Source organism: Callospermophilus lateralis, chromosome 11 (genome assembly GCF_048772815.1).
Source record: "Callospermophilus lateralis isolate mCalLat2 chromosome 11, mCalLat2.hap1, whole genome shotgun sequence".
Taxonomy (NCBI): domain Eukaryota; kingdom Metazoa; phylum Chordata; class Mammalia; order Rodentia; family Sciuridae; genus Callospermophilus; species Callospermophilus lateralis.
In genome coordinates, this window is record NC_135315.1 from 26,037,758 (window position 1) to 26,062,053 (window position 24,296).

General features: G+C 55.4%; 1 protein-coding gene across 30 annotated transcripts in view; it reads left to right on the top strand.

Moving 5' to 3' along the window:
- Positions 1 to 17,610, top strand: part of Cacna1g (calcium voltage-gated channel subunit alpha1 G) — a 62,572-nt gene extending 44,962 nt beyond the window's left edge. For 3 of the 30 annotated variants that reach the window (XM_076870630.2, XM_076870633.2, XM_076870639.2), the window contains 12 exons: positions 481 to 673; positions 2,743 to 2,796; positions 7,567 to 7,718; positions 8,449 to 8,558; positions 9,283 to 9,416; positions 9,677 to 9,747; positions 9,880 to 9,958; positions 10,054 to 10,175; positions 10,529 to 10,882; positions 14,995 to 15,172; positions 15,472 to 15,641; positions 16,874 to 17,610. In XM_076870630.2, coding sequence (XP_076726745.1) covers positions 481 to 673; positions 2,743 to 2,796; positions 7,567 to 7,718; positions 8,449 to 8,558; positions 9,283 to 9,416; positions 9,677 to 9,747; positions 9,880 to 9,958; positions 10,054 to 10,175; positions 10,529 to 10,882; positions 14,995 to 15,172; positions 15,472 to 15,641; positions 16,874 to 17,605 — 2,349 coding nt within the window. In that variant the 3' untranslated portion in view covers positions 17,606 to 17,610. Of the gene's footprint in view, positions 1 to 480; positions 695 to 2,742; positions 2,797 to 7,566; positions 7,719 to 8,448; positions 8,559 to 9,282; positions 9,417 to 9,676; positions 9,748 to 9,879; positions 9,959 to 10,053; positions 10,176 to 10,528; positions 10,883 to 11,576; positions 11,721 to 13,453; positions 13,589 to 14,994; positions 15,173 to 15,471; positions 15,642 to 16,873 lie in introns of all 30 variants that reach the window. The other 27 variants (XM_076870621.2, XM_076870623.2, XM_076870629.2 and 24 more) reach the window with 20 other exon arrangements.
- Positions 17,611 to 24,296: the final 6,686 nt, after the last annotated feature.

Genomic DNA, 24,296 nt, shown 5'->3' on the forward strand with positions numbered 1-24,296 from the left:
GCTGAGGCAGGAGGATCACAAGCTTGAGGTCAGCCTTGCAAGACCCCGTCTCAAAAAAGGAGGGGAGCGGGCTGTGGATATGCGTCAGTGGTAGAGTGCCCCTGGTTCAATCCCCAGTACCTAAAAAACACAAAGGTTATTACATCATACAGAAGGGCTGTAACTGGTGGCATGTGGGCCAGATCTGGGCATGGAGCAGGTTTTAAGAGCCTGTGAACACATTTAAAATTTTTGGAATTAGTGGAAAACACTTAGAAATTGGTGAATTTGACATGAAAATCCAGATTGGACCTACCCAGGGAAAAGCCCAAAGGTTAGGAACACTGAGATTGCATTCTCTCAGGACAGGAGCCAGTTGGAACAAAGAAGCAGCTTATGGATGGGGAATATATGGTCACCTTTGCTACAGTTCCCACCCCTCATCCGAGACTGTTCACTGTTGAACTAATGTCTCCACCTGTCTTTCCGGCTCCTCGCCAGCCTATCATGAACCACAACCCCTGGATGCTGCTGTACTTCATCTCGTTCCTGCTCATCGTGGCCTTCTTTGTCCTGAACATGTTTGTGGGCGTGGTGGTGGAGAACTTCCACAAGTGTCGGCAGCACCAGGAGGAGGAGGAGGCGCGGCGGCGGGAGGAGAAGCGTCTTAGGAGACTGGAGAAAAAGAGAAGGAGTAAGGAGAAGCAGATGGCCGGTCGGTAGTCTTTCCACATCTCTCTGGGTCGTGCTTGACCTTGGCCTTGCGACTGCCGGGAGCTGGGGGCTGGGGTCCGGGGCAGGGAGATATTCCCACCCCACTCCCCACCTCCTTGCCCCAGTAGCATGTCTGCCTTTAGAATCTGCATGAAGCAGTCGAGGTCAGCCTCGTGGGGAAGGGGAGCTGCCTCTCCCCTGGGGGGGCTCCCTAGGTATCCTAGCCTCATACTTCCCAGAGGATGCCAGGTGGGAGTTGACGCATGGCTTCTCAGCTCGACTCTCAGAGGTGCCCCAGAGAATGGGAACCTGATGCTGCGTTGCCCTGTGCCAGTATTCAACAACCCAGGGAATGGCCCAGATGCCAGCCCAGTCCATCCAGGGCTGCCCAGCAAGCACTGTGACCCCATGCCTGCCCACTGCCTATAGCAGCTGAGCAAGGACTGGCAGAAACTGCAAAGGGACAACAGCTGAGAAACACAGACCCACCCTCCCTCCTTATTTCCAACAAAACCTGATTGTTGGTTGTTGGTTTTCTTCCAAACTAAAAACAAAAACAAAACTGAAACTTACGTCTGAGCCGGCGCGGTAGTGCACACCTGTAATACCAGAGACTTGGGAGGCCAAGGCAGGAGGATCACAAGTTCAAAGCCAGCCTCAGAAACTTAGTTAGGCCCTAAGCAACTCAGCAAGACCCTGTCTCTAAATAAAATATAAAAGAAGGGCTGAGGATGTGGCTCAGTGGTTAAGCGCCCCTGGGTTCAATCCCCAGTACCAAAAAACAAAGAAAATTAGCACCCTGGCTCAGAAAAGGCCTGAGGTCCCATGAAATCTAAATTCATCTGTGGCCCTAACCCTTCAGTCCTTCACCTATGCCCCCAACATCACTCGAATGGAGTGGGTGAGACCCCATGCCATCCCTCCTCGTGCTCTAATGCCGTGGGCAGGCTGAGACTAAGCAAAAAGACACACAGAGTCCAGAAAGAACGCGAGAGAAGCAGCTGGCATGAGCCACTTGGTTGCTGGTGTTTCCAGGTGCGTGTGCACCTGGCTCCACGTCTTCAGGGCTCCTGCCTGTCTGGTGCTTCATAATCTCAGTGCCTCTCTCACTCACGGCCCACATCTCTCCACGTGTCTTTCTGTGTGGGTTTCTAAGCCTTTGTCTGTCTCTGTGTGTCTCTCCCTGTTTGGTCTGTGGGTTTCCCCTCCTCTCCACTTTCTCACAAACCATCTTCCTTCCGCCGATGAGATGCGTGCAATGCTGAGTTTTTCCCTTGGGTGTGTGGAAATGTGAGTACCACCAAGTGAGTTAGGAGGTGAGGTGTTCCTGCTGCCCCTCTGCCCTTGGCTTCATCTCCTGCTGCCTGCCACCCTGGAAGGAGCAGAAAGAGTGTAGGAATCACCAATGAGGGTGGTGGGGTGGACAGAGACAGTGCTCTCTGCGGGAGGGGATTGCCCTAGGAGGACTTGGAAGGGACTCTGGCCTCTGGGTAGCCAAGGACAGTGTAGTTCTCCATGTCTCATATCTAACCAGCAGCTGGCAAGGCTCTGCCTAGCTCCTGGGTAGGGGTTTGGTCTCGGCTTCCCTGTGCCGCCTGAAGCTGAGCAGGTGTACTGTCCCCAGCACCACGCTCCCACCCCAGCACCATTTGCCCACACCCCTACAGTGGGCTGTCTCAACAGGGCATTGGCAGGAGGCACTTGTGGCCCCTGCCTGGCCAGCTGGCTCCCCTTCTGGGGTCTGTAACTATTCAGGTGCAGCTGAGTCCATGGTGCGGTAGGAGTGGACATCTGTTCCGATGGCAGGCTGCCTGTGCCTCCCAGAGCTCCCCACCCCTGTGACCCTGTGAGCTGGCTGAATCGCTTGTCTTCCTCAAGTACCCTGTGCCCCAAGTTTGGGGCTGGATATTCAGACCCAGCTGCCCATGCTCAGCGCACCCCATTCATAGGCAGAGTGAGGGTGGGAGCTGAGGGGGAGCTAGCTGCTGAGGGGCCCTGCCCAGCACACCTGGTCCAGTCAATGACCAATGTCGTGTTTCGTTCTTTTAGATCTAATGCTGGACGATGTAATTGCTTCCGGCAGCTCAGCCAGCGCTGCGTCAGGTACTGCGTCTGGGGTGTGGGTTCATGAGTGTGGGAACATGCTCTTTGCGCCCTCTCCATAGCTCATTGATTCATCCTCTGGGGTGACAGGCTGAGGGTCCCTGGGGCCACTAAGAGGGCAGGGGCTGAAGTGCCAGGTCTACATCATCCTGATCATCCCGTAGTCATCCCATATGGCTGTGTTAAGCTGGGTGGGAGATGAAGAGGGCCAGGTGCACCCCTAGCTCCTCTAGCTCTTGGAGGACCTCCTCCCCTGCAAAGGTTCCTAGGCTGAGCTCCCCAGCCTGCCACTGCCCTCCTCGCTCTGCCCCCTCCCTGCTCTGCAAATCTCTTCCATCTCCTTTTGTCTGAAGGGGAGACTTTGATCCAAGGGAGCAGGATGAGAGGACCAGAGAGGGGAAGGATTTGTTTTAAAAATGTAATGATGAATAATTGAAGAGACTCATTAATAGTCAAGTGATCACAGTGGCCACGTCATGGCTACAAACAGTAAAACCTGGGAATCGAAGGCCTGGGTTAGCCACAAGCTTCTCCACAAAAGGCTAAAGGTTTGGGAGTAAGTCAAGTCCTTATCCATAAGAACTGTGTCTCTGGGAAGGATTCTGGGTACCACCTGTCCTCCCCTAGTCCCTCAGTCTCCTGGTCCTCCTCTTGAAAGTCCCCAGATGGAGGTTGAGGGTTTGGAGGATCAGAGTGTCTGTGACAGGACTGTGGGGCCTTGTCAAACCCCCTAATGTTTCTCTCTGGTAGTTCCCATGACTACCCCCTTATCATCCTCTTATGCTCCAACAGACCCACATTGTGAAGTTCAGAGCACTCCAATAAGGACTTTGTTTCACCATTTTTACTAATCAAAGGCACATCTAATTGCTAATCAGAGCTTCTGAGCTGCAGAAGGTTACACATTGAAAGATGGCAAAAAAGACTATTTTGCCTTTAAATTAGTCTGTGGGGTCTTAACATGGGCAAGTATGTGATTTCTTTAAAGTCTTTAGAAATATTGAAAAGATGGGAAGGAGCCCCACATGGCTGCCTTCTGAGGCTGCTGAGGGCTTGGACTTCAGTCTGGGAACCATTAATCAATGGTTCTCCACTCTAACCCACTGCCTGACTCAGGAAGCTGCTAGTCTGGGAGTGCTGAACTGCCTGATCTGTGGTCAGGGCGTACCTCTGAGCCTCTGTTTCATAGGTCATCCCCAAGGCCCTTAACAGACCACAGCTCCTGCTCTGTGATGCTGAGCTATTGTGGTTCAACCCTGGGAGATCATAGCTCTGGAGGCTTAGAAGTCTCCTGCTGGTTTGTGTCTGAATTGCTGGGGTCCTTGAGCTCTTCATCGGGCTGCTTTGCATAGCCCTAAGTGTTAAGGGAAGGTAGGAAGAAGTGATCTTCAGCTTTCCCCCTATGTCTCTACCTGGGCTATCAACTCAAGTATTCACACATTTGTGCTCACCCCAAAACACCATCCTAGCACAGGGAGGGCCCACAGAGGCTTCTCCAAGGGGGTTTTCCCATGAATCAATACAGGCAGACTCACAGCCCCAAGATATGACTCGCCTACTCCCTGGTAAACACTCTGGTTATTCTCACCCTGTACCCCGTTCTGGAGACCTTCTGCCCTGCTCTTATTGGCATATACATTACTTTCCCTGACCGTGAGAACCCAGAGATACTAAATGGGGAGAACCATATAGTCATAAGCCTCTTCCTGGTTCAGTGGTATCTCTACTACAGTTTTTCAAACTTCAGTGCACGAAAGAATCGCCTGGAATGAGGACATATTCCTGGGCTGCACCCCAGCAGTCTTCCTAGAGTGTTCTGGGGTCTGCATTTCTAATCAGCTCCCAGGTACTGATGTATTGGTTTAACCACTGGGGTAATTGCAACAAAGTTGGAGTGCTGGGAATCAAACAAGTACACAGTCTCCTCCTTTCTAGAATCACCCCCACCTGACCCTGGTGCTACTCACAGCAGGAGGGGCCACCAGACCAGGCACTCTTCTTCCTTTGGCCTTTGGTGGGAGCCCACCCCAGGCTACTCCCTGCCTCAGTTTACCTCTCTGTTAAGTGTTCCTCTGCATGGGAAAGGCAGAAGAAAGAATCTGATTACCAGGGGAATGGACCTGACCAGATCCTTGGGTCTGGAGGGAGGGAAGGGCCTGGGGCTGCTGGGTGATCAGGCCAGCCCCAGTGACCACTCGGCCTCTAGCACCAGCACTAGCACTGTGCTCCTTGTCCCCTTACCTGCAGCATCTACCTCCACTCACCTGCTCCTTCCACCGGGCTGGGAACCATGGCCACTGAGGTGTGGCCTCTGCCCTGGGGGCCTGTATCCCTGCAGCCACCCCTGCATTCCGCCTACTTCCTGCCACTGTCCTTTGCAGATCCTCTGCCCTGGCTGTGCCTTGGGCTCCCATTGACCCTTACTAACTCACTGTACCGGTTGCTGTCACTCACAGCCTTGCAGCCCTCCTCCACCCTCCTCTGTCTCTGCCTCTGACTGGAACCCTTCTCCCCATGGTCGGACTCTGGTATTTTCTCTGCCTGAAGCAGCTCCTACTGGTGGGAGGCCGGGAGATGAGGCCATGACTCTGGCTGGAAGTTTGGGTGCTGCTGGCTCGTGCCTCAGTATGCTGAGTGACTCACGTTCTGCTGGGCTCCTTCTTTCCCTCTGTGCAGTGAAAGGGCTGCCTGGGGAGGACCAGTCAGAGTGGCCTGGTGCTCTTTGGAACTCTCTAGTGGGGAGTTTCTGGCCACCTCAGCACCTGCTGGTCTGGGGAAGAGCTAAGATGGAGGGGCATTCATATATACCTCGGGGGCCTGGAACCTGTCACCATAAGCAAATAGCCATACCCCACTCTGGGCCTTTTGGAGGGTCCCTGGCTGAATCCAAGCCCACCCACCACTCAGACTCCTAGAGCAAGGCCGGAAGGTGGAGTTGGTGGCAGGCCTGGGGCTGCCTATGCAGTCAGGCTGGGGCAACAGGGGAGTGGGGGGCCTCTCCCTTCCAGCCTCCCCTCCACATTGTCTTAGCTAATAATGGGGCTAATAAGGAGTCACTTTTTCTAACCTAATTGTATTCAAACATTTTAGTTAATTCTCCATTCATATTTTAGCATAATGGGATCGGGTGCTCTCGGCATTTATGGAGATTAATGCAGAGAAAAAGTTCCAGCTGCTAAGGCAACGCGGGGCGACTAGCGCCCTCTGGTTCTCATGGTACTGAAGGAAGGAAGGAAGAAAGAGGCCCCGCTGGCCCGACCACCCTCCACAATCGGGTGTGGATGACCTGTGGCCTCACGGTGTCTCTTGCCCCAGGCCTCTCCACCCCTACACTCCTGGGGGTCAGGAAGGCCACCTGAGCAAACAAAGCCATACTGGCTGGTACTTCTCTGAAAACAGAAAGATGGCCTTATGTACCCCTAAGGCACACGGGCCCTTATTGGGGTCTCTCTGCCCCTGGTTATCCACACCTCAAGTCCGATGCGGAGAGGGGCCGGGTGGGCCTGGAGCTGTGCATCCCAAGAGGCTGGACATGCCACTCCTGGGCACTCTTCTTCCTTTGGCCTTTGGTAGGAGCCCACCCCAGGCCACTCCCTGCCTCAGTTTACCTCTCTGTTAAGTGTTCCTCTGCATGGGAAAGGACAATTATATCAGCTGGCCTGGGCTCAAAGCTTCCTGCTGCCCCTGAGCCAGCCCGCCTCTGGCACAGGCCTCAGAGGCTGCAGCCCTTGCTGGCTGGCTTCTGCCCGAGACCTCCTAAGAGAGGAAGGGCTGTCTGGGACCTGAGGCTGCCCCATGCTTCCCTGGGCGGGGGTGTCTCTGCCTTCTGTGTAATTTCCCAGGAGACCAATCTGTTGACACTCTCCCGACAACATGTGCCCCACTTGGCTTGGCCCTTCCTCTGCACCTGGAGGAGGGGGCCTCCGCAGTCTCCTGCCCCCAGATTTATTCTGCTTGCTTAGCAGGCTAACCCGGCACTGTGATTTTTATAACTAAGTGGTTTGCTAATTACAAGAGAAACCTTATGCCTGTGACAGATCTCAGACAGTGCTTCCAGCCTAGCCTGCGGTTCTTGCTGCCCCAACACCCAGGGCAGGTTGGGCACTGCCTCATTAGAAACTGGGTGAGTCCATCAGGGCCCCCCAGCTTGAGTCTGGGATGGAGCAGAGCCCTGCAGCCTCCCCTGGGTTCTCCCCCTGTGGGGGTGTGGGAGGCCTCGGCCCTGCTCCCTGGAAGCCCCATGGTAGGTCTGTGCAGCCAGCCAAGAAGATGTCCAATTTCCAATCTCCGGCTGGATCTGCAAATCCCAGCTCTGGGTAATCTCCTCTGCTCCTGTAGGGGCTGAGCTTGGAGAAGGCACCAGAGCCTTAGCCCCTGTTGTTGGAGCTCCCTCTGAGCTCAGTAAGACTGGGTGTACTTCATCTGACGACCTGACCTCACTGCAAACACTGAGTCAAGGGCATTCTGAGGGGCCAGTGGATTTTGGAGACTGCCTTTTGGGAGGGCTCACCTGGTATCTAATGTAGGTGGGGAGCTCTGCATGTTTCGACCTGTCCTGCCCCCGACTGTAGCCAGTAGAACAGATGCTTGGAGGGGGACATGCTGAGAAAGCTGCCCTCCCCAGGGGCAATGAGGGGAGGGCAAGGACGCTGATGACACTGGAATGTTTCAGCCCTGGCATTAGAAGCTGGCAGCTGGGAGGGTCTGCGGGTGGAGGGGTGCAGGAGGCAGGGGCCTGATGCTCGCTCTGCTCTTCTCCCCGCCCTGTAGAAGCCCAGTGCAAACCCTACTATTCCGACTACTCCCGCTTCCGGCTTCTTGTCCACCACTTGTGCACCAGCCACTACCTGGACCTCTTCATCACAGGTGTCATCGGGCTGAATGTGGTCACCATGGCCATGGAACATTACCAGCAGCCCCAGGTAAGAGGGAGTTTCCATCTATGACCCCTTACCTCCAGCCTTGGGATCCCCAGCTGAGGCCAGCACAGCCTGAGCCAGGGCATCTCTGTGTCAGGTAAGTGCAGGTCACACAATATGGGTTCTTCCCCTTGCAGTAACCTTTGTAGGTGGGCATCATCTTCGTTTTATAGATGAGGACATAGAGGCTCCAAGGAGTTAGTTGGTGTAATAGCTAAGTAGAGGACCTGGTTTCTTCTCCAGCTAATTTTTATTGACCGTCTAGTATATGCTGGACTCTGGTCCTTTGAGGGTGAAAAATGAAGACTGGTGCCTGCTTTCTACAGTTAGATGCTAGTGAATGTCCAGATCCAAAACTTACCTGTGATCTTGCCAGTTCTCCAGTCATCCTCCATCAGCTGCCCACCAGCCCTCAGCTTCCCCATCTGTACAACAAGGAGCTTAAATCACTGTGCACAAGGCCCGTCTGGTCTAGCATTGTGTGTCTTCTGGCATGTTGCATGTGGTCTTCTCTTCACCTCTCAAGAAGAGAGATTCTTTAGCACAAGATTTGAATCATTCGTGTGAATGAGGACCCTACTCTTTCCTGGGGTGGTGGTGACCAGTGGTTGGCCATCATGGCGGAAACAGGGAAGATAGGTCCCCTTAACCTCACCTTATCTCCCAGTCACTCTGTCTCCCAGTATTGGCCCTGGGCCTAAGGAGACCCTACATCTTGCTCCTTCCCTACCAGATCCTGGATGAGGCTCTGAAGATCTGCAACTACATCTTCACTGTCATCTTCGTCTTGGAATCTGTTTTTAAACTTGTGGCCTTTGGCTTCCGTCGGTTCTTCCAGGACAGGTAACAGAGAGGAGAGAGGTTTGGGAGAGTTTGGAGGTTGTGGGTAGGAATGTGTCTTCTGGGAAAATACTCAGGTTTAGTGCCTGGAGACCCTTCTTAAGTCCTGGGGTCCAGTCCCCACCCTGGGACTGGTGGTGATGGGGAACATCCAGGGCCTGGGACATGGGAGGGAATTTGACAGGACAAGGGGCTTAGAAGTCATTGGCAACTAGAAATCAAGGTGCCCTCACCTGGGGCCTAAGGGTACAGAGTCTGGAGACAGATTGCCTGGACTGGATTCTAATCCTAGTTCCTCCACTTAGTAGCTGGTAATATTGGGTTAAGTTACTTAATCTGTCTGTGCCTCAGTTTTCTTATCTTTAAAATGGCAAATAATAATAATATCCACACCAGAGTGGTAAGATTCGGAATTCTTGTTTACAAAGTCCTTTAAACAGTGCTTGGCATAGAGTTAATGCCATTATAAGTGATAAATTAAAAAAAAAAAAAAAAGGCAGATGAATGAAAATGAAAAGCGGAGGCCCTGGAGCTAAAGTCTAGCCCTCCCTGTGCCTCCAGCTGACAGTGTGGCCTTAGATAAAGCTGCACCCCTTCTCTGCAGGATGGGAGGCTGGATCAGCTGACCTCTGCCCTCCTTTCCAGTCCTCACTTCCGGTGCCACAACTGCACCTTCCCCCACAATCCCCCTTCCCCCACTCAGGGAGCTGTGTCCTGGGCTTTCCAGGTGGAACCAGCTGGACCTGGCCATTGTGCTGCTGTCCATCATGGGCATCACGCTGGAGGAGATCGAGGTCAATGCCTCATTGCCTATCAACCCCACCATCATCCGGATCATGAGGGTGCTGCGCATTGCCCGAGGTTGGTCCTGGCTGTCTGGCCACACACCTGCCTTCCCAGGGTGACCAGCCCAGAGGGAGAGAGAGCAAGGGTCTGATTTGAGGATGGCTGTGGGTTCCCAGGGGTCTTTCTCTCAGCCTCTGCAAAAGGGGAAGGTCAAAGGCAGGCTGGCTGGACAAGTTGGCCATCCTGCCAGCCCCTGCCCCAGCCCTGGCCCCGGTTCACCAGCTGTGTGGCCAGAGACCCAGAGGGACCCCTCATGCCATTCTCCTGTTCTGCAGTGCTGAAGCTACTGAAGATGGCCGTGGGCATGCGGGCACTGCTGGACACGGTGATGCAGGCCCTGCCCCAGGTAGCTGGGAGACAGGATGGGCGGGAAGGGTCCTCTCGGGGAGGAGGAAGTGCCCTCCAAAGGGGCGGGGCCCGAGGGACGCTGATTGGGGGATCCAGCAGCACCTTCTCCATTTCTTTTCCTCTTTTCCAGGTGGGGAATCTGGGACTTCTCTTCATGTTGTTGTTTTTCATCTTTGCAGCTCTGGGTGTGGAGCTCTTTGGAGACCTGGGTGAGTCAGGTTGGGGAGGGTGGAGGAGCCAGGGCTGGAGACCAAGGGGCTCCCGGACCAACATGGGCCTCATTTCCCTTTCCCTCCTTCCCTAGAGTGTGACGAGACACACCCCTGTGAGGGCCTGGGCCGGCATGCCACCTTTCGTAACTTTGGCATGGCCTTCCTGACCCTCTTCCGAGTCTCCACAGGTGACAACTGGAATGGCATTATGAAGGTGAGAGCCCACCCGAATCAGGGCCCCTCCCAGGGCTGGCTGGGCCACCAAGGAGGCAGCCCCAGTTTTTGAGCCAAGATTCCTTAGGAAGATGAATTGGCCATGAATAAAAGCCCTTCTGTCCCCTGCGCCCCCGTTGCCAGAACACTCTGGAACTCCCTCTCCCCAGGACATGCTCTGACTCACACTTCCCCAGGCAGATCTAATGTTCTTCTGTCCCCAGGACACCGTCACTCCCTCCTCCTCCGTTCCTTCTCCTCCTTCAATGCTCTATGACAATGATGACCTGGTTTTCTGCGACAGCTCCATCCACTGTCCTCCCTGGCCTCACGCCTCTGTCCTGCCTCCCCCAGGACACCCTCCGGGACTGTGACCAGGAGTCCACCTGCTACAACACGGTCATCTCTCCCATCTACTTTGTGTCCTTCGTGCTCACGGCCCAGTTCGTGCTGGTCAACGTGGTGATCGCTGTGCTGATGAAGCACTTGGAGGAGAGCAACAAGGAGGCCAAGGAGGAGGCCGAGCTGGAGGCCGAGCTGGAGCTGGAGATGAAGACCCTCAGCCCGCAGCCCCACTCGCCACTCAGCAGCCCCTTCCTCTGGCCTGGGGTCGAGGGCGCAGACAGCCCTGACAGCCCCAAGCCCGGCGTTCCACACACTGCAGCCCACGCCGGGGCAGCCTCCCACTTTTCCCTCGAGCACCCCACGGTGAGCCAACAGCACCCCTGAGAGAGCAGGCGGGCAGGGGCCAGGAGAGGGGCAGGGAGGGCGGCCAACGGCTCAGCGGGTGGTGGACAGGGAGCCAAGCAGACCCTAGAGCTCCTCCTAGATCCTTTTGCCTCTCCTACCTGGACACAGAGGGGCCAGCAGCCACCTGCCCCTCCCCACAGAGGGCTGCCCTCACTCGCCGCACAGGGCCACCCTCAGCAAAGCCAGTTATGCCGGCTCATCGTCTCCTTCAGCTTGGTGTGGCCTCCCCTTCCTGGCTCTTAGGTTCAAGGCTAAGTTTTCTGTTTCCTTCCTGTTTCTTTCTTACCCTTGCCTGACTGCCAAACCTCTTTCCTACTCCTGCTTTAACCTGCCGGATTCCTTTCCATCTCCATCCCTTCCACTTCCCTTTCCCTGTCCCCTTCCCTTGGGCCCTCATGGGCCATCTCCCTTCTCTCCTTCCTCCCTCACATCTTCTCTGCACCCTCCTCTTCCTTCCTTTTTGTTGCTCTGTGTGTGTGTGTGTGTGTGTGTGTGTGCGTGTGTACACATGTGTGTGCGTGTGTGTGCCTGTCGGTGGGTCTCACCTCCTCTCTCTCTGTGCCCTCTGCCCTGCCACTGACACTTCCCATCACTGCCCTCTGACCCCGGCTCCCCTGGCTCTCTGGCTCCCCTGATGGGCTGGTCCTCCCAGGATAGACAGCTGTTTGACACCATCTCCCTGCTGATCCAGGGCTCCCTGGAAGGGGAGCTGAAGCTGATGGACGAACTGGCAGGCCCAGGGGGCCAGCCCTCTGCCTTCCCTTCCGTCCCCAGTCCGGGCGGCTCCGACCCACAGGTTACTGTGCCCTGTGCTGTGCCCCCTCCCCTGACTGTGCCAAGCTGTGCCATGCTGTGCTGTGCTTCTGGGGCGGCTGGGGTGTTGCCTGCCCACTGGATAGCTGGGAAAAGAGCAGCCACGGGGGCCTCAGTGGACTGTCAGTCCTGGCAGGCAGCAGTCAGGGGTGCTTCCAGGCTGAGAGCAAGCTCTGGATCAGCCTTGGAAGGTACGAGGCTGAGGTTACCCTTCCAAGGGAGAAAGATGGGTGGATGGGCCCGGAGAGGAGCTTTTTAAGTAAGAATTTTGAAGCGAAGAGGGACCTTAGGGGTGGAGGGACCGAGGTGCCAGGCCTAGGTGAGAAGGGCCTCTGGGATAGTGCAGGTGACCAGGGAACCCACAGGGGACATATCCTAAGCCAAGGTCTATTTCTTCTCTTGTGTCCAGTACCCACCCCCAGTCCTTCGGTGGCTTTTAAGCTGTGGAGCACATTCGGCCTCATTAGTGATGTCAGTAGCGAGTGATTTCTGTGCTGAGGGAATGGAGGTGGAGGCTGGGACCTTGACATGAAATAGGAGGTGGCTTTCTCCCTGAGCCCAGCCCCTTCCCACTCTGCCACAAGCGCTTCTCCCCCAGGTCCATCTCATCCTGGTCTTCTGCTTTCTGGGCCCCTCCCACCCTCCTCTCCTCCCCTTGGCCAAAGATCCCACCATCCCCCACCCCACATCAGGGGCTCCAGACCTGGAGAGGGTCAAGAAGGCAAGTGTCAAGTGAAGGTAGAGCATAGTCTCCACATTTCTGCAAGGTGGAAGGGGCAGCAGGCAGGCTCCTAGGAAGCCTTAAGCCTGATCCAGAGAAATGATCGTCACATGGTAAGCACCCGTGCCTCTTATTGAGCTTCCATCTCAGACCTGGCAGTGACCTAGAATAATTAGTGCAAAACTAAGTCCCTTCCCCAGGCCTCCGACCCTGAAGAAGGCTCATAGGAGAGTAGTGAGAGGGAAGGGGCTTTAATGGGAAGGTGAGCAGGGCAGCCAGTCCATCCTCCTCACCCCTCCCTCAGCATCCGGTAACCCCTGGGGTTCCCTGCAGATCCCCGCTGAGCCAGCCAGATGGTGTGGCAGCCCACCAAGGGTGTCCGCTTCAGGCTGGCCTGGAGAGCACCTCCCGGGACCCAAGTTGGTGAAGGCGGGCAGGCTGCAGGCAGGAGGACGAGGGCCCTGCGAGGGAAGCAGCCAAGTCCTGCCAGGCTTTTGGACGCAAAGAGAATAGGCAGAAAACAGTCGTCAGATTGGCAGCATTGTCCCCAGTGCCCCCCACGCCGCTCTGTCTGTGCGGAGAGGAGACAGGCTTTGCTGGCCTTTCTTCATATTTTTTTCCTTTCTTTCTTTCTTTCTTTTTTTTTTGGTATCGTCTTTATAAGAGTCGAAGCCCTTGCTCCTCCCTGCTCCCTCTCTGGGTGGTGGCAGCGTGGGAGGGGGCTGCTCAGGTGCCTGGGGTGTCTTTGGAACGTGTTTCCGTGTCTCTTGGCTTTGTCGGTGTTTGCTCCAGCTCTTTGGTGCCTGTGCAGCCTCTCTGATCCGAGCAGGGGACTGAAGTGGGTGAGGGGAGGCGCTGTCCATTTATTTGGGAAAGGGGTGGGAAGTGAGAAGGGTTGGCTCCCGCTGCTTTGTGGAATAGAGAAGTGGGGGCTCAGAGTGTGCAGAGCGTGCGCCGTCTGGTTTCTCATGCCTGATCATCTCTCTCCTGTCTAGATCCCTCTAGCTGAGATGGAGGCTCTGTCTCTGACGTCAGAGATTGTGTCTGAACCGTCCTGCTCTCTAGCTCTGACGGATGACTCTTTGCCTGATGACACTCACATACTCTTACTTATTGCCCCGGAGAGCAATGTACATGCACACACCCCTCGCGCTCCCCCGGCTGGGGCTGGGCTGGCTGCACGGCTCCAGATCCTCTGCTCACTGTGCCACCAGGCCCCACCCAGACCAGTCGACCTGCAGGCACTCTGTGCCCCAGCCTTTGCTGGCATGAGGCCTTTTAGATCCCTCACTGGGGCAAGGAAATTAGATAAGATGAAATTGAGGCCTTGCCCAGAGGGGCATGGGGCAGCAGTTGTGAGAGGGTTACTTCAGGAACATCACAGCCCAAAACAGAAGTGGCCTCAGAGCCAGCCTCTGTATTTGGAGCCCCTGTGCAGGCCAGCCCTCCCCTCCCTGCACCCGCTTCCACCTCCCCCAACATGAGACAGTCACCACTGCAAAGTGGGTGAGAGCCACATCTCTGCTGCTACCACCATGCCCTTCTTCACCTGGGGGCTGTTCCTGTCTCCTTTGTCACTGTCCCTGTGTGTCCCTGTGTCCTCGCCAAATCCCAGAGGGGGGGGGTTCTTTGTGTTTTGATAATTTCTCCACCCTTCCCCAGCTCTCTCTTCCCCTCTGACTAGAGCAGCCCCCTCCTCCCAGTCTCTCCCTCCCGGTTATCAGAGCAGCTCCTGAACCACAGGCTGGGGGGTCCTCAGAGGTCTACGGTGACTGGCTGAAGTGGGGCCTGGGGCCCAGAGCCATCTTCAGCCTACTGGGGCTGTGTGGTTGACTATCTGGGCCCACATGAAAACAAGAACAGAGAACTGGAGATCCAGGGGCAAGGGATGGAGAGACTTCCAAAGGCGAACCTTGGGCACCTCCTGCTGAGGCCCAAGGATGTTTGAAATACATGCTGAAAACCTACTCCTACCCCAGTCTGTCCACTGAGGGAGGGCCTGAGTCCACTCTTTCTAGGCCTTGCCACCCACCTCACCCTCCAGAGTCTGTGTAAAGTGGGGCAGGATATCAGGCTATGGCGTATCCCTAGTATTCATCTGTCATTTAACCCATCTGAACCCAGCTCAGACCCATCCTCTGTGAACCCCAGGGCTCCCTCTGAGTCTCTAGATGGGGTCTTTAGACATCCCTCTGGGATCACCTGCAGGACTGGGGGCTGGGGGCTGCTCTTCTTTCTCAGATACCTCCTTACTCCTCTGCCATCCCCACCAGGAGGCTGGCAGGCTATGCCATGTGCACATTTTGGGAACTTTCCCCACCCTTTCCTCCCTGTATGTGGAGGGCTCATCATGTGTCTGCCCCTTCCCTCCTGCCCCCACCCCCTACCCTGCACTCATGCCCATCACCACCTTATCCTGGGAGGGGAGTGGGGAGTGGGCCTGGTGGGGTGGGGGGCTGGTTTCTGTGGTCGAGGTCTGCCTCAGGTGCCAAACCAAGTACCCTCTCTTTCACTCCTCTCCCTGCTCCTATTCCAGATGGAGCCCCAACCTGAGGAGGTACCTGTCACACTGGGATCCAACTTGCTAACTGTGAGGAAGTCTGGGGTCAGCCGGACACACTCTCTGCCCAATGACAGCTACATGTGCCGGGACGGGAGCGCTGCCGAGGGGTCCCCAGGACACAGGGGCTGGGGGCTTCCCAAAGCCCAGTCAGGTACCAGGGCTGGGAAGGATGGCTGGGCTCACACAGGGAGACCCCAACCTTGCCCAAGCCCATTCCTGACCTGGAGGATCATCAAAGCAGCAAGAGGTCTCTCCTACCTGGAAGCCCCAAGCCTGAAGGGGTCACCTAGGGAGGCCCCAGGGGAGGCCCCAGCCTGAGGGCAATGGCTTTCAACCCAGGATGGTGAGGGTCCGGGTGGGGAGACCCTGATGGGGAAGGAAAGGTAGAAAGGAGGTCGCCTTTCTCCTCTTGTCTCCTCCTCACCTCTCCCCTGCTCCCTCCCCACACAGGCTCCATCTTATCTGTCCACTCCCAGCCAGCGGACACCACCTACATCCTGCAGCTTCCTAAAGATGCTTCCCATCTGCTCCAGCCTCACAGCGCCCCCACCTGGGGCACCATCCCTAAACTGCCCCCTCCGGCTCGCTCCCCTTTGGCTCAGAGGCCTCTCAGGCGCCAGGTGAGCAGGTGTGGAGGGTTGGGCCTGGGCCTGGGGACTGAACTCTATGCTGGGAATCCTAGGCTATTGGTGACAACCAGGGTTGACACTTTCATTCTTCCAGCAAACATTTATTATTTGCCAATGATGTGCCAGACTCAGTCCTAGGGGACAGGGACGCAGTACTGGGCAAAGCAGAAGTAGCCTGTACAGTCCTGGAGTTTGCACTTTCTCTCGTTTCACTGAGGAGGCCTGGAGACCAGGGCGGGCCTTGGCTTCCCAGGGCCACACACATCCAGTGGAGACAGAACCCACACATCCAGTGGAGACAGAACCCAAATCTCAGGGCTCGCTTCTCCATGTGAGTTGCCTCCCTGTGCTTCACACTTCAGACTGAGCTAAAGGGCACGAGGCAGGTTTCAGGTGTCTTCACTTTTCACCAAGCCTGGGACACATTTGGGCACCTCCCAGAATCCACGCTCTAGGGGCACAGGGCAGAGAGCAATGGAGCCAGGTGAGGCTTGTATGCCCTGCCTGTGACCATGGCTATGTCCCATGCCCCATGTATGCCCTTCTACATGAGTGTGGACACATAGGAATCTGCTCAGTGCCATGCATTTGAGGAGCAGGCACAGTCCCTGTCCATTCTGCACATGCTCACTCTGGGCTCACCGTCTAATTGTGGAGATACATGCCATCGGATTATTGCAACAAGAGATCACAGCTGTGGAACTCACGTGGGGTGCAGTGGGGAGCAAAGAAAAGGAAGGGGGATTAGTTTTACTTGGAATGGAGACTGACAGGACTATGTCACAGAGAACCCAAGTGATATAAAGGTGAGGTGTGCTTGCCAATCAGGAGGGGATTCAAAGCCAAAGGGTTAGCCTGTGCAAAGGGTGGGAGGTGTGGAAGAGCCAGCTGGGGAACACAGCTGGCCCAAGTGCTCTCTTGCTTCCCAGGGGCCTGGGGCTTCGAAGAGCTATTTCTACAGGCTTGGAGGTGGGGATGGTGGGGGTACCAGGGAATAGAGGAGGGAAGATAGATTTGGGGGTTGAAGGAGAGGCATGGTGAACGGTAGAGGTCAGGCTGCGCATGGCCCCCATATCCGAATAAGAGCAGGTACTCATACCTCTGCTTAGGGGGCGTCCTACACCTGCATGGGTCAGGGGATATTCAGCTTGACAGGAGGGACAAGGGACAGTCCATTTTGGGGAGAAAACCCCTAGGTTGAGCCTTCCACCTACCCCATACAGGCGGCAATAAGAACTGATTCCTTGGACGTGCAGGGCCTGGGCAGCCAGGAAGACCTGCTGTCGGAGGTGAGTGGGCCCACCCCACCTCTGGCCCGGTCCTCCTCCTTTTGGGGCCAGTCCAGCATCCAGGTGCAGCAGCATTTCCGCAGCCAGAGCAAGGTCTCGAAGCACATGCCCCCGCCAGCCCTTTGCCCAGGCCCAGAACCCAACTGGAGCAAGGGCCCTCCAGAGACCAGAAGCAGCTTAGAGCTGGACACAGAGCTGAGCTGGATTTCAGGAGACCTGCTGCCGGTTGGCAGCCAGGAGCCCCTATCCACACGGGACCTAAAGAAGTGCTACAGTGTGGAGTCCCAGAGTGGCCGGCGACGGCCTGCATCCTGGCTGGATGAACAGAGGAGACACTCCATCGCTGTCAGCTGCCTGGACAGCGGCTCCCAACCCCACCTGGGCCCAAGCCCCTCCACCCTCGGGGGCCAGCCTCTTGGGGGCCCTGGGAGCCGGCCCAAGAAAAAACTCAGCCCACCTAGTATCTCCATAGACCCCCCGGAGATCCAGGGCCCTCGGCCCCCACCTAGCCCCGGGGTCTTCCTACGGAGGCGGGCTCCATCCAGCGACTCCAAGGATCCCTCGGCCTCTGGCCCCCCTGACAGCATGGCTGCCTCACCCTCCCCAAAGAAAGATGTGCTGAGTCTCTCCGGTTTGTCCTCTGACCCGGCAGACCTGGATCCCTGAGTCACACCTGCTCTCTCACTCACCTTTCTCCTTTGGGTGCAAATCCTAGCTCCTCCTCCTGGGCCATATTCCTGAGAAAGTCCCATAGAGACACCAAGGAGGTGCTCCTGCCTGCCTCTGTGGCTCTGGGTACCTGTAAGCAGGACTTCCAGAGTTCAAAGCCGCAGCCCTGGCGACTCGGCTCCAGGCAGAGAGAGAGAGAGAGAGAGAGAGAGAAAGAGAGAGAGAGAGATGCCCAGCACTGCGAGGTTCCGGACACCAGGAGCTGTTGGGAGAAAGCAATACGTTTGTGCAGAATCTCTATGTATATTCTATTTTATTAAATTAATTGAATCTAGTATATGCGGGATGTACGACATTTTGTGACTGAAGAGACTTGTTTCCTTCTACTTTTATGTGTCTCAGAATATTTTTGAGGCGAAGGCGTCTGTCTCTTGGCTATTTTAACCTAAAATAACCAGTCTAGTTATATTTCCTCTTCTTGCAAAGCACAAGCTGGGACCGAGAGTGCATTATAGCCCCGACGGTGGCCCATCTTCAGTGGAGAGCGAGAACCATTTTGGAAACTGTAATGTAACTTATTTTCTCCTTTAATCTCGTCATCATTTTCTGTAGGAAAAAAAAAAAAGAAAAAGAAGAAAAAAAATGAGATTTTACAAATGAAATGGAACCTTTTTATATATACATACATATCTATATATCTATATATCTATATAAAATAAAGTAATTTTCCAAAATAAAAAGTTAAGCACGGTCCAGAGTAAAAGCAAAGGGGATGGAGAGCTAGGCATGTCCAGATGGCCGTGGAGATTCCTGGAGATGGGGAGTGGGCGGTGGGGAGGGAAGGTTTGGAGCTGCCTCTGTGCATGTGCGAGTGTGGACGTGTAAGTGCATGCTGGTGTGTGAGTTTGTGTGTATGAGGGGTGTGTGTGTGTGTGTGTGTGTGTGTGTGTGTGTGTCTGTGTTTTAGAACCCAAACGCCTGGCCCTGGAGGGCTGCAAACTTGCTTCCCCTACCCCCCCCACCCCGCTGGGGGCTGAGAGAAGAGGAACAGCCCCTCTGCCTGGCAAGATGGGGGCAGGGGCTCCTTTTCTTATCAAAGCTTCATTGCGTCGTCCCCTTAGTCAGGCAGCTCAGTGAATGTGAGTAATTCCAGATTAACTCTTATTTCTGCTGACAGCTATCAGCCACACATTGAAAGCTAGAAATTGGCATAATGAAGCTGTTTTGGTTAATGGTGCCGACTGAGGCTGGGGAGCCGCCTGGGCTGCCTGGAATCTGGATCTGTGGGCTGGTGGGGAGGGGACAAGCGCATCTGTTTTCCCTCCCGGGGCTTCACCCCCAGTTTGCCAAGCATCTGGCTAGGTGGGTGACCTAGGTGGACCTGTACCTCTTGCCTTGCCCTCCCTCCTGCTGGCAATGAGATTAAGCTGTGTAAATGGAGTAGGCTGCTCCCTGCGGAGGATGTGGGGACCAGGGCTGCGGTCCAGAGGTGAGCTCCTGGTGGGTTTGGTAGGATCTACTGCCAGAGAGGAGCTGGCCCCCTGAAGGGTGATGAATGAGTCCATCAAGGTGCTTACACGGTCTGCTGCAGCCTGCCCAGTGGGAGCCAGTGGAGGGGGAAGGGCAAAGGCGGCCACCACAAGTGGGCGGGGGCAGCGGAGGGGAAAGCCGCATGGCCCAGAGCCACCTTTCTGGTGCTACCACTGGCAATAGTTTCTTGTCGGAAACCCTGGTGACCACAGGTTCAGCCGGCCTGTGGCCTACCAGCCACTGGCCAACATCTGCCCGACTACCACTCCCTCAGACATCCCTGCCCACTCTCCCAGCCTCCCATCCCTGCCTTCAGACCCCAGGCCTGCCTTTGATTCTTGATGAGGCCAGCCTTCACTCACAGCAACCCCCTTGCCATCTGCACTGTCTGCACAGGCAGTGGGGAGTCTGGGGTGCCAGGCTGCTGGGTGGCTGGACCTGGAGGCGTCCCTTGTCCAGCCTGTTCTTTTCTAATTGCTCTTTTGGACAGAAATGCCTCACTCCTTGGAGCAAACACCTGGTTTGATCCTCCTAGGGTGTGCAAGAATGCCAAACTGATTCCTCTGGCTTCCTCCAGTGAGGAGGGGGTATTTTATAAGTTGATTTTTTTTTTTAAGCAAAGCTGTACAAAACTCAAAATTCCTCGAGTTTTGCCACCTGGATGTACAGATTAAGCTTTTATATTTTTGTAGAATTCTGTAGCTGTCTATTCCCCGAGGGTGGGAGATTTGGGAAGGGAGCTCTGCCATCTTTTCTTCTTTTGGTGGTTGGAGGATTCTAGGTCAAGGTTAATCAGAGACCAGACCGCTGCCCTGTCCCCTCATTTTCCATCCCTGCCTCTGGCTAGCATGGCAGCAATTTAATGCTGTAGTGTTACTTAGGGTGACTCTTAGTATGCCTGGTTCCTTCTGGGGTCCCCTCCCCCCGATCCCCTCTTCCCAGTAGGAACCAAAGGAAGCTTGTTTAGGGTACACAAGCTAGGCTTTGGGGTTACTCTCTAGAGATAGGCAGTGGTCAACCTAATGAGAAGGACTAGGTCCCCACCCCCTCCTCCACCTCCATCACTGGACCTGAACATTTCTCTGGAAGGAGGCCATGGCTGGAGGGGTCATCTGGCTAGTGATATGGAAAAACGAATAGCGGAATCAGTGTGTATAGCTCAGGGAGACAACCATGGCCTCTCCCCCAACAATGTAAAATCATCATCAGGGATGGAAACCATTGTGTCTCATTGAAAGGCTTTGGAAGTGGGAGTAATGCTGCCGAGTCTTTTGAACAGCAGTCATAATAATGGCAATGCTGACCTCGGATTGCTTATCTGGGTGGTTATTGATTCTACTCTAGGATACAAAGGGGGTGGTGGGGTGAGGGTGGGGAAGTCTGAAGAAGGCTGGAGGAGGGAGGGGCTGGGGACAACACATCTTCGATTAGGGCCACCAAGAGCAGCCCCTGCCTACAGACTTGAGTGATGGGGAGGGGTGCTTTTGGAGATAAGAACATCTCCCTGGTGCTTGTGCCCTCAAGTCTTCTCTTGGGGGTTCACAGGAAACTGTGTCAACAGCTTCAGGCCCCCACCTCAAGCCTGGCTGCTTTTGCTTCCTCCACCCCCAAAGCTCCAGGAAAAGGTCTGTCTGGGGGTGGGGGACAGGGAAGAGGAGTGAGCTGAGCTGGTGCTAAAAACAAACCTGAGGCTCATATGCAGTCTCTCACTCCATCCTCAAAACACCCCAGCAAGGGAAGTGCTGTTGCTAGCATTTCCCATGCAACAGTGGGTTCAGAGAGGTTAAGAGACTTGCCCAAGGTCACACATCCAAGAAATGGCAGAATTGGGATTGGACCAACCTGCAACCCATGCCAGCCCAGACTGTTCTCATTGTGGAGAAAACAGGGCTGAAGGGAAGAACTGTGCTTATAAAACGAAGGGGTGTACAAGACAGCAAGGGCACCCTTTTCCAAAGCAGTCACATTCAGGTACATGTGGGTTCCCAGAGTGGCATGCTCAGAGACGGTGGGCCCCCACAGCTCCCACCAGCCTTTGGCCACAGGGGGCAATGGAAAGGGGTTCGGATCACAGGGTGAGGGGTCCCTCAGCTCCAGCTGTTTGTCCAACAGCTGGCCAAGACTGTTCTACAATCCCTGCAGATTCCCAGGCGCCACCCTTCCCTGGCAGTTCTGCCCTGAAGTCCAAGGAACCTGCTCTCCTCCTCCCCTCCCACCTTCTTTTCTTTCCTGCCCTCTAGCCCTGCCCCACCCAGACCTCACCCACTTTTCAAACATCCCTTACCTCCATCTTCACCCCTGGTCCCCACCCACCACATCCTGGCGCCCCATGGCCCCCTTTCCCCTTCACTGGGCCAAGGAAGCAGCCCTAACTGCAGGTTGTTGTGACAGAAGTGCAGTGAGGGCATCAGACGCCAGGTGGCAGCACAAGGCACCCTCACCTGGTGCCACGCAGTGCCCTTCCTGAAGAGGGACCAAGCCAGAGAGAGGATTCCAACAGTGATGGACACCTTGTATGGACAGGTGTTCTGTAAAACTCCCCCAAAGAAGGAAACAGACTCCCATAGCCCAGTGAAGGACTTGGGGTAGGGGTGGGGATTCAGAAAGGAATCCTGGCCATCCTAGGACCGAGTCCAGATATTCAATCCCTGTCTAAGGCTGGTGGACTCAGGACTAATCCAGGACAGTGATGGCCAGGAGTAGAAATAGTTCTCAAGGCAGGTTGAGTTGTGCACGGGCTTCCTACTCAGGGGAGGAGGGGCAGAACAGGGCAGGTCAAGGAGGTGGCTTCTCCAGGAAACCCCAGGAGGGAACTCTGCTAAGAACCGCTGAAATTCTGCACGCCTTCGCCCTGGTCCAGGTGTGGGAGCTGCTGGCTTTTGCCCACGGAGCTCATTAATTCTTGCTTTGAAAACTCCAGAATCAGGCGCAGCAGCCAGTGATCACACATGCATGCCAAATCAGGTCAGGAGCAGGCTGGGTGGAGGGGCCGCCTTGCTGAGGCCCTGAGTGGTCCAGCGGGGCCCCTGCCGGGCTGGGGTCTGAAGGAAACAGACCTCATCACTTGGGAGGAAAGATGTGGGAGGCAGGTATGAGAGCCTATGCTTAATTTAGGGGTGCTCCAGGCCTTCAAGGTACGAAGGGAGTTAAGGAGAAGCAGGCAGTGAAGTGGACAGGGGTTTGCTCCGTCCTGCTGCCCCTGGCCTGTCAGCTCCAACCTGACTTCCCTGAGGCAGCATTTCCTGGGCCTGGGCCTTCCCTTGCTTTCTCTGCTGTCATGCCTGCTCTGGGCTGTGCCTTGCCATGAGGTTATCTCGCCATCTCCTTGCCAGGAAATCCCCGGTGCTGAGTCCCCCAGGACACTCACTGCTGAGGGAACTACAGCACTCTGTCAGCTCATTTAGCCTGGAGCTGCAGTCACCTGGGGAGGGAGAGTGGGAGGTGGGTTTACTACGGCCTCTCAGTCCCTGTTCTCAACCTGCGCACAGCACTGGTGGAGGCTAAGCCAGACCATCAGTAATTACAATATAGAGAGGGGTGGGATGTGTGGAGGAAGGGATAGGATGGGGAGGTCCAAAGAAGGCTTCTGGAAGGGTGGAGGGTCTTGGGTGAAATGCTGAGGGATAAGGAGAGTTTACCAAGTACAGGAGGAAGGTGGGTTGTGTGGAGAACATGCTGAGCAGCCTTGAAGGTCGGCCGGGACAAGAGCCGGGAGTACAGGAAGTGCAGTCTGACCTAGGAGCTGCGGCTGGCATTCAGAAGGTGGGGGCTTCTCCTGCCTGGGCCAGGATGGACTCTGTGACCCTGGGCAAGCTGCGGGATGTCTCAAGGCCTCTGAGTATTGCTCTGGCGAGAAGAACAACCAAAACAATGGCATCCTTGAAACACTTTGCTTATGATTCAAGGGCTGTGTGAAAGGGCCACATTCCATGAGCAGCTGTGAGCGCTGAACCCTAATGCTTTAGAGAGATGGGGGGAGGCAAGGGTTGCCAAGGGCACCCACCTTGATCTTAGAGTCTCCCACCCAGTGCTGCAGCTGGGGAAAAGTAATGGCAAGATGAAAGCCTAGGGCCAAAAGGGCGAGTACATTAGCCCCAGTGCAGAAGCCAGAACCAAAGGGTCTCAACCCCAAACTGAAGCTCTAACCAGTAGACTGCCTGGCCTATCTTGGGGCCAGAAGGTCCCAGGTGGAACCAGTCTGGTTCCAGGTTCCACATGTCAGGAAGGGAGTCTTCTTGGGGAGTTCACCTCCTGAAGTGCCCTGAGGGAAGATCCCCAACTCTCCCAAGTGCAGAGCTAACCTTCCTGGTTTATCTGATGCCCGTGGCCCCACAAGCCTAAGAGGAGGAAAGGAGAGGAAAGGAGAGCCCAAGATGGTGGTGGAGAGGCCAAGGAAAAAAGACAGGGGCACGGGGTGCTGAGAAAGCACAACAGCATCAGCAGAAGACCTAGCAGGAGCATCTCAGCAGCTAAGGCCATAGAAGGCTGGAACACTGGAGCTGGAGGAGAGTTTAGTGGCCCCTTCCTTGTCCAAGTTGCTCAAAAAAAACTGGGTCCCAGAGACATCAAGGAGCTTGCTGAGGTCACAAAGTTTTCAAATGGTACTGCTTGAGGCATGAAGGGGGTTGAAGGTGACTCAGTAGGTCTCTGCCCTTGGGGACCTCTCAGACTGGCAGGGAAGACAGATTCTTCTCAACTAAATATAACTCAAGGCACACTGTGACAAGATGTGGAAGCTCTGTGAAGTGCTTTACCCAGGGAAAGGAGGAAGGAAAGGGTGGGCATAAATAGATGAGTGCAAGGGAAGGGGACAGACAGAAAGAGGGCTGAGAGGTCTTTCCCACTGAAGGGTCCCCAGTCCAACCGCCCGGGGAGGGAGAGCCTCGTTCCCAGCCTTACCACCCATACGGGAGCCTGCCGATCTCTGTTCTGACAGCCTTCCCTTCTGGTGACTTCTGGCTGGCCACTTCCCCGCTATCTTGCTGACTCCCTTCCACCCCTTCTGCTTGGCAGTCAAGGAGGAGAAACCTTGTTCTGAGAACAAGTGCCAAGGAAGGGACCCCAGGGGAAACTGGGCAGAGGTGGCAAGCAGGGCCGGGGAGAGATGAGCCAGGGAAAGAGCTGCCCAGGAGAATTCCTTCTCAAGCCTCAAGAAGGG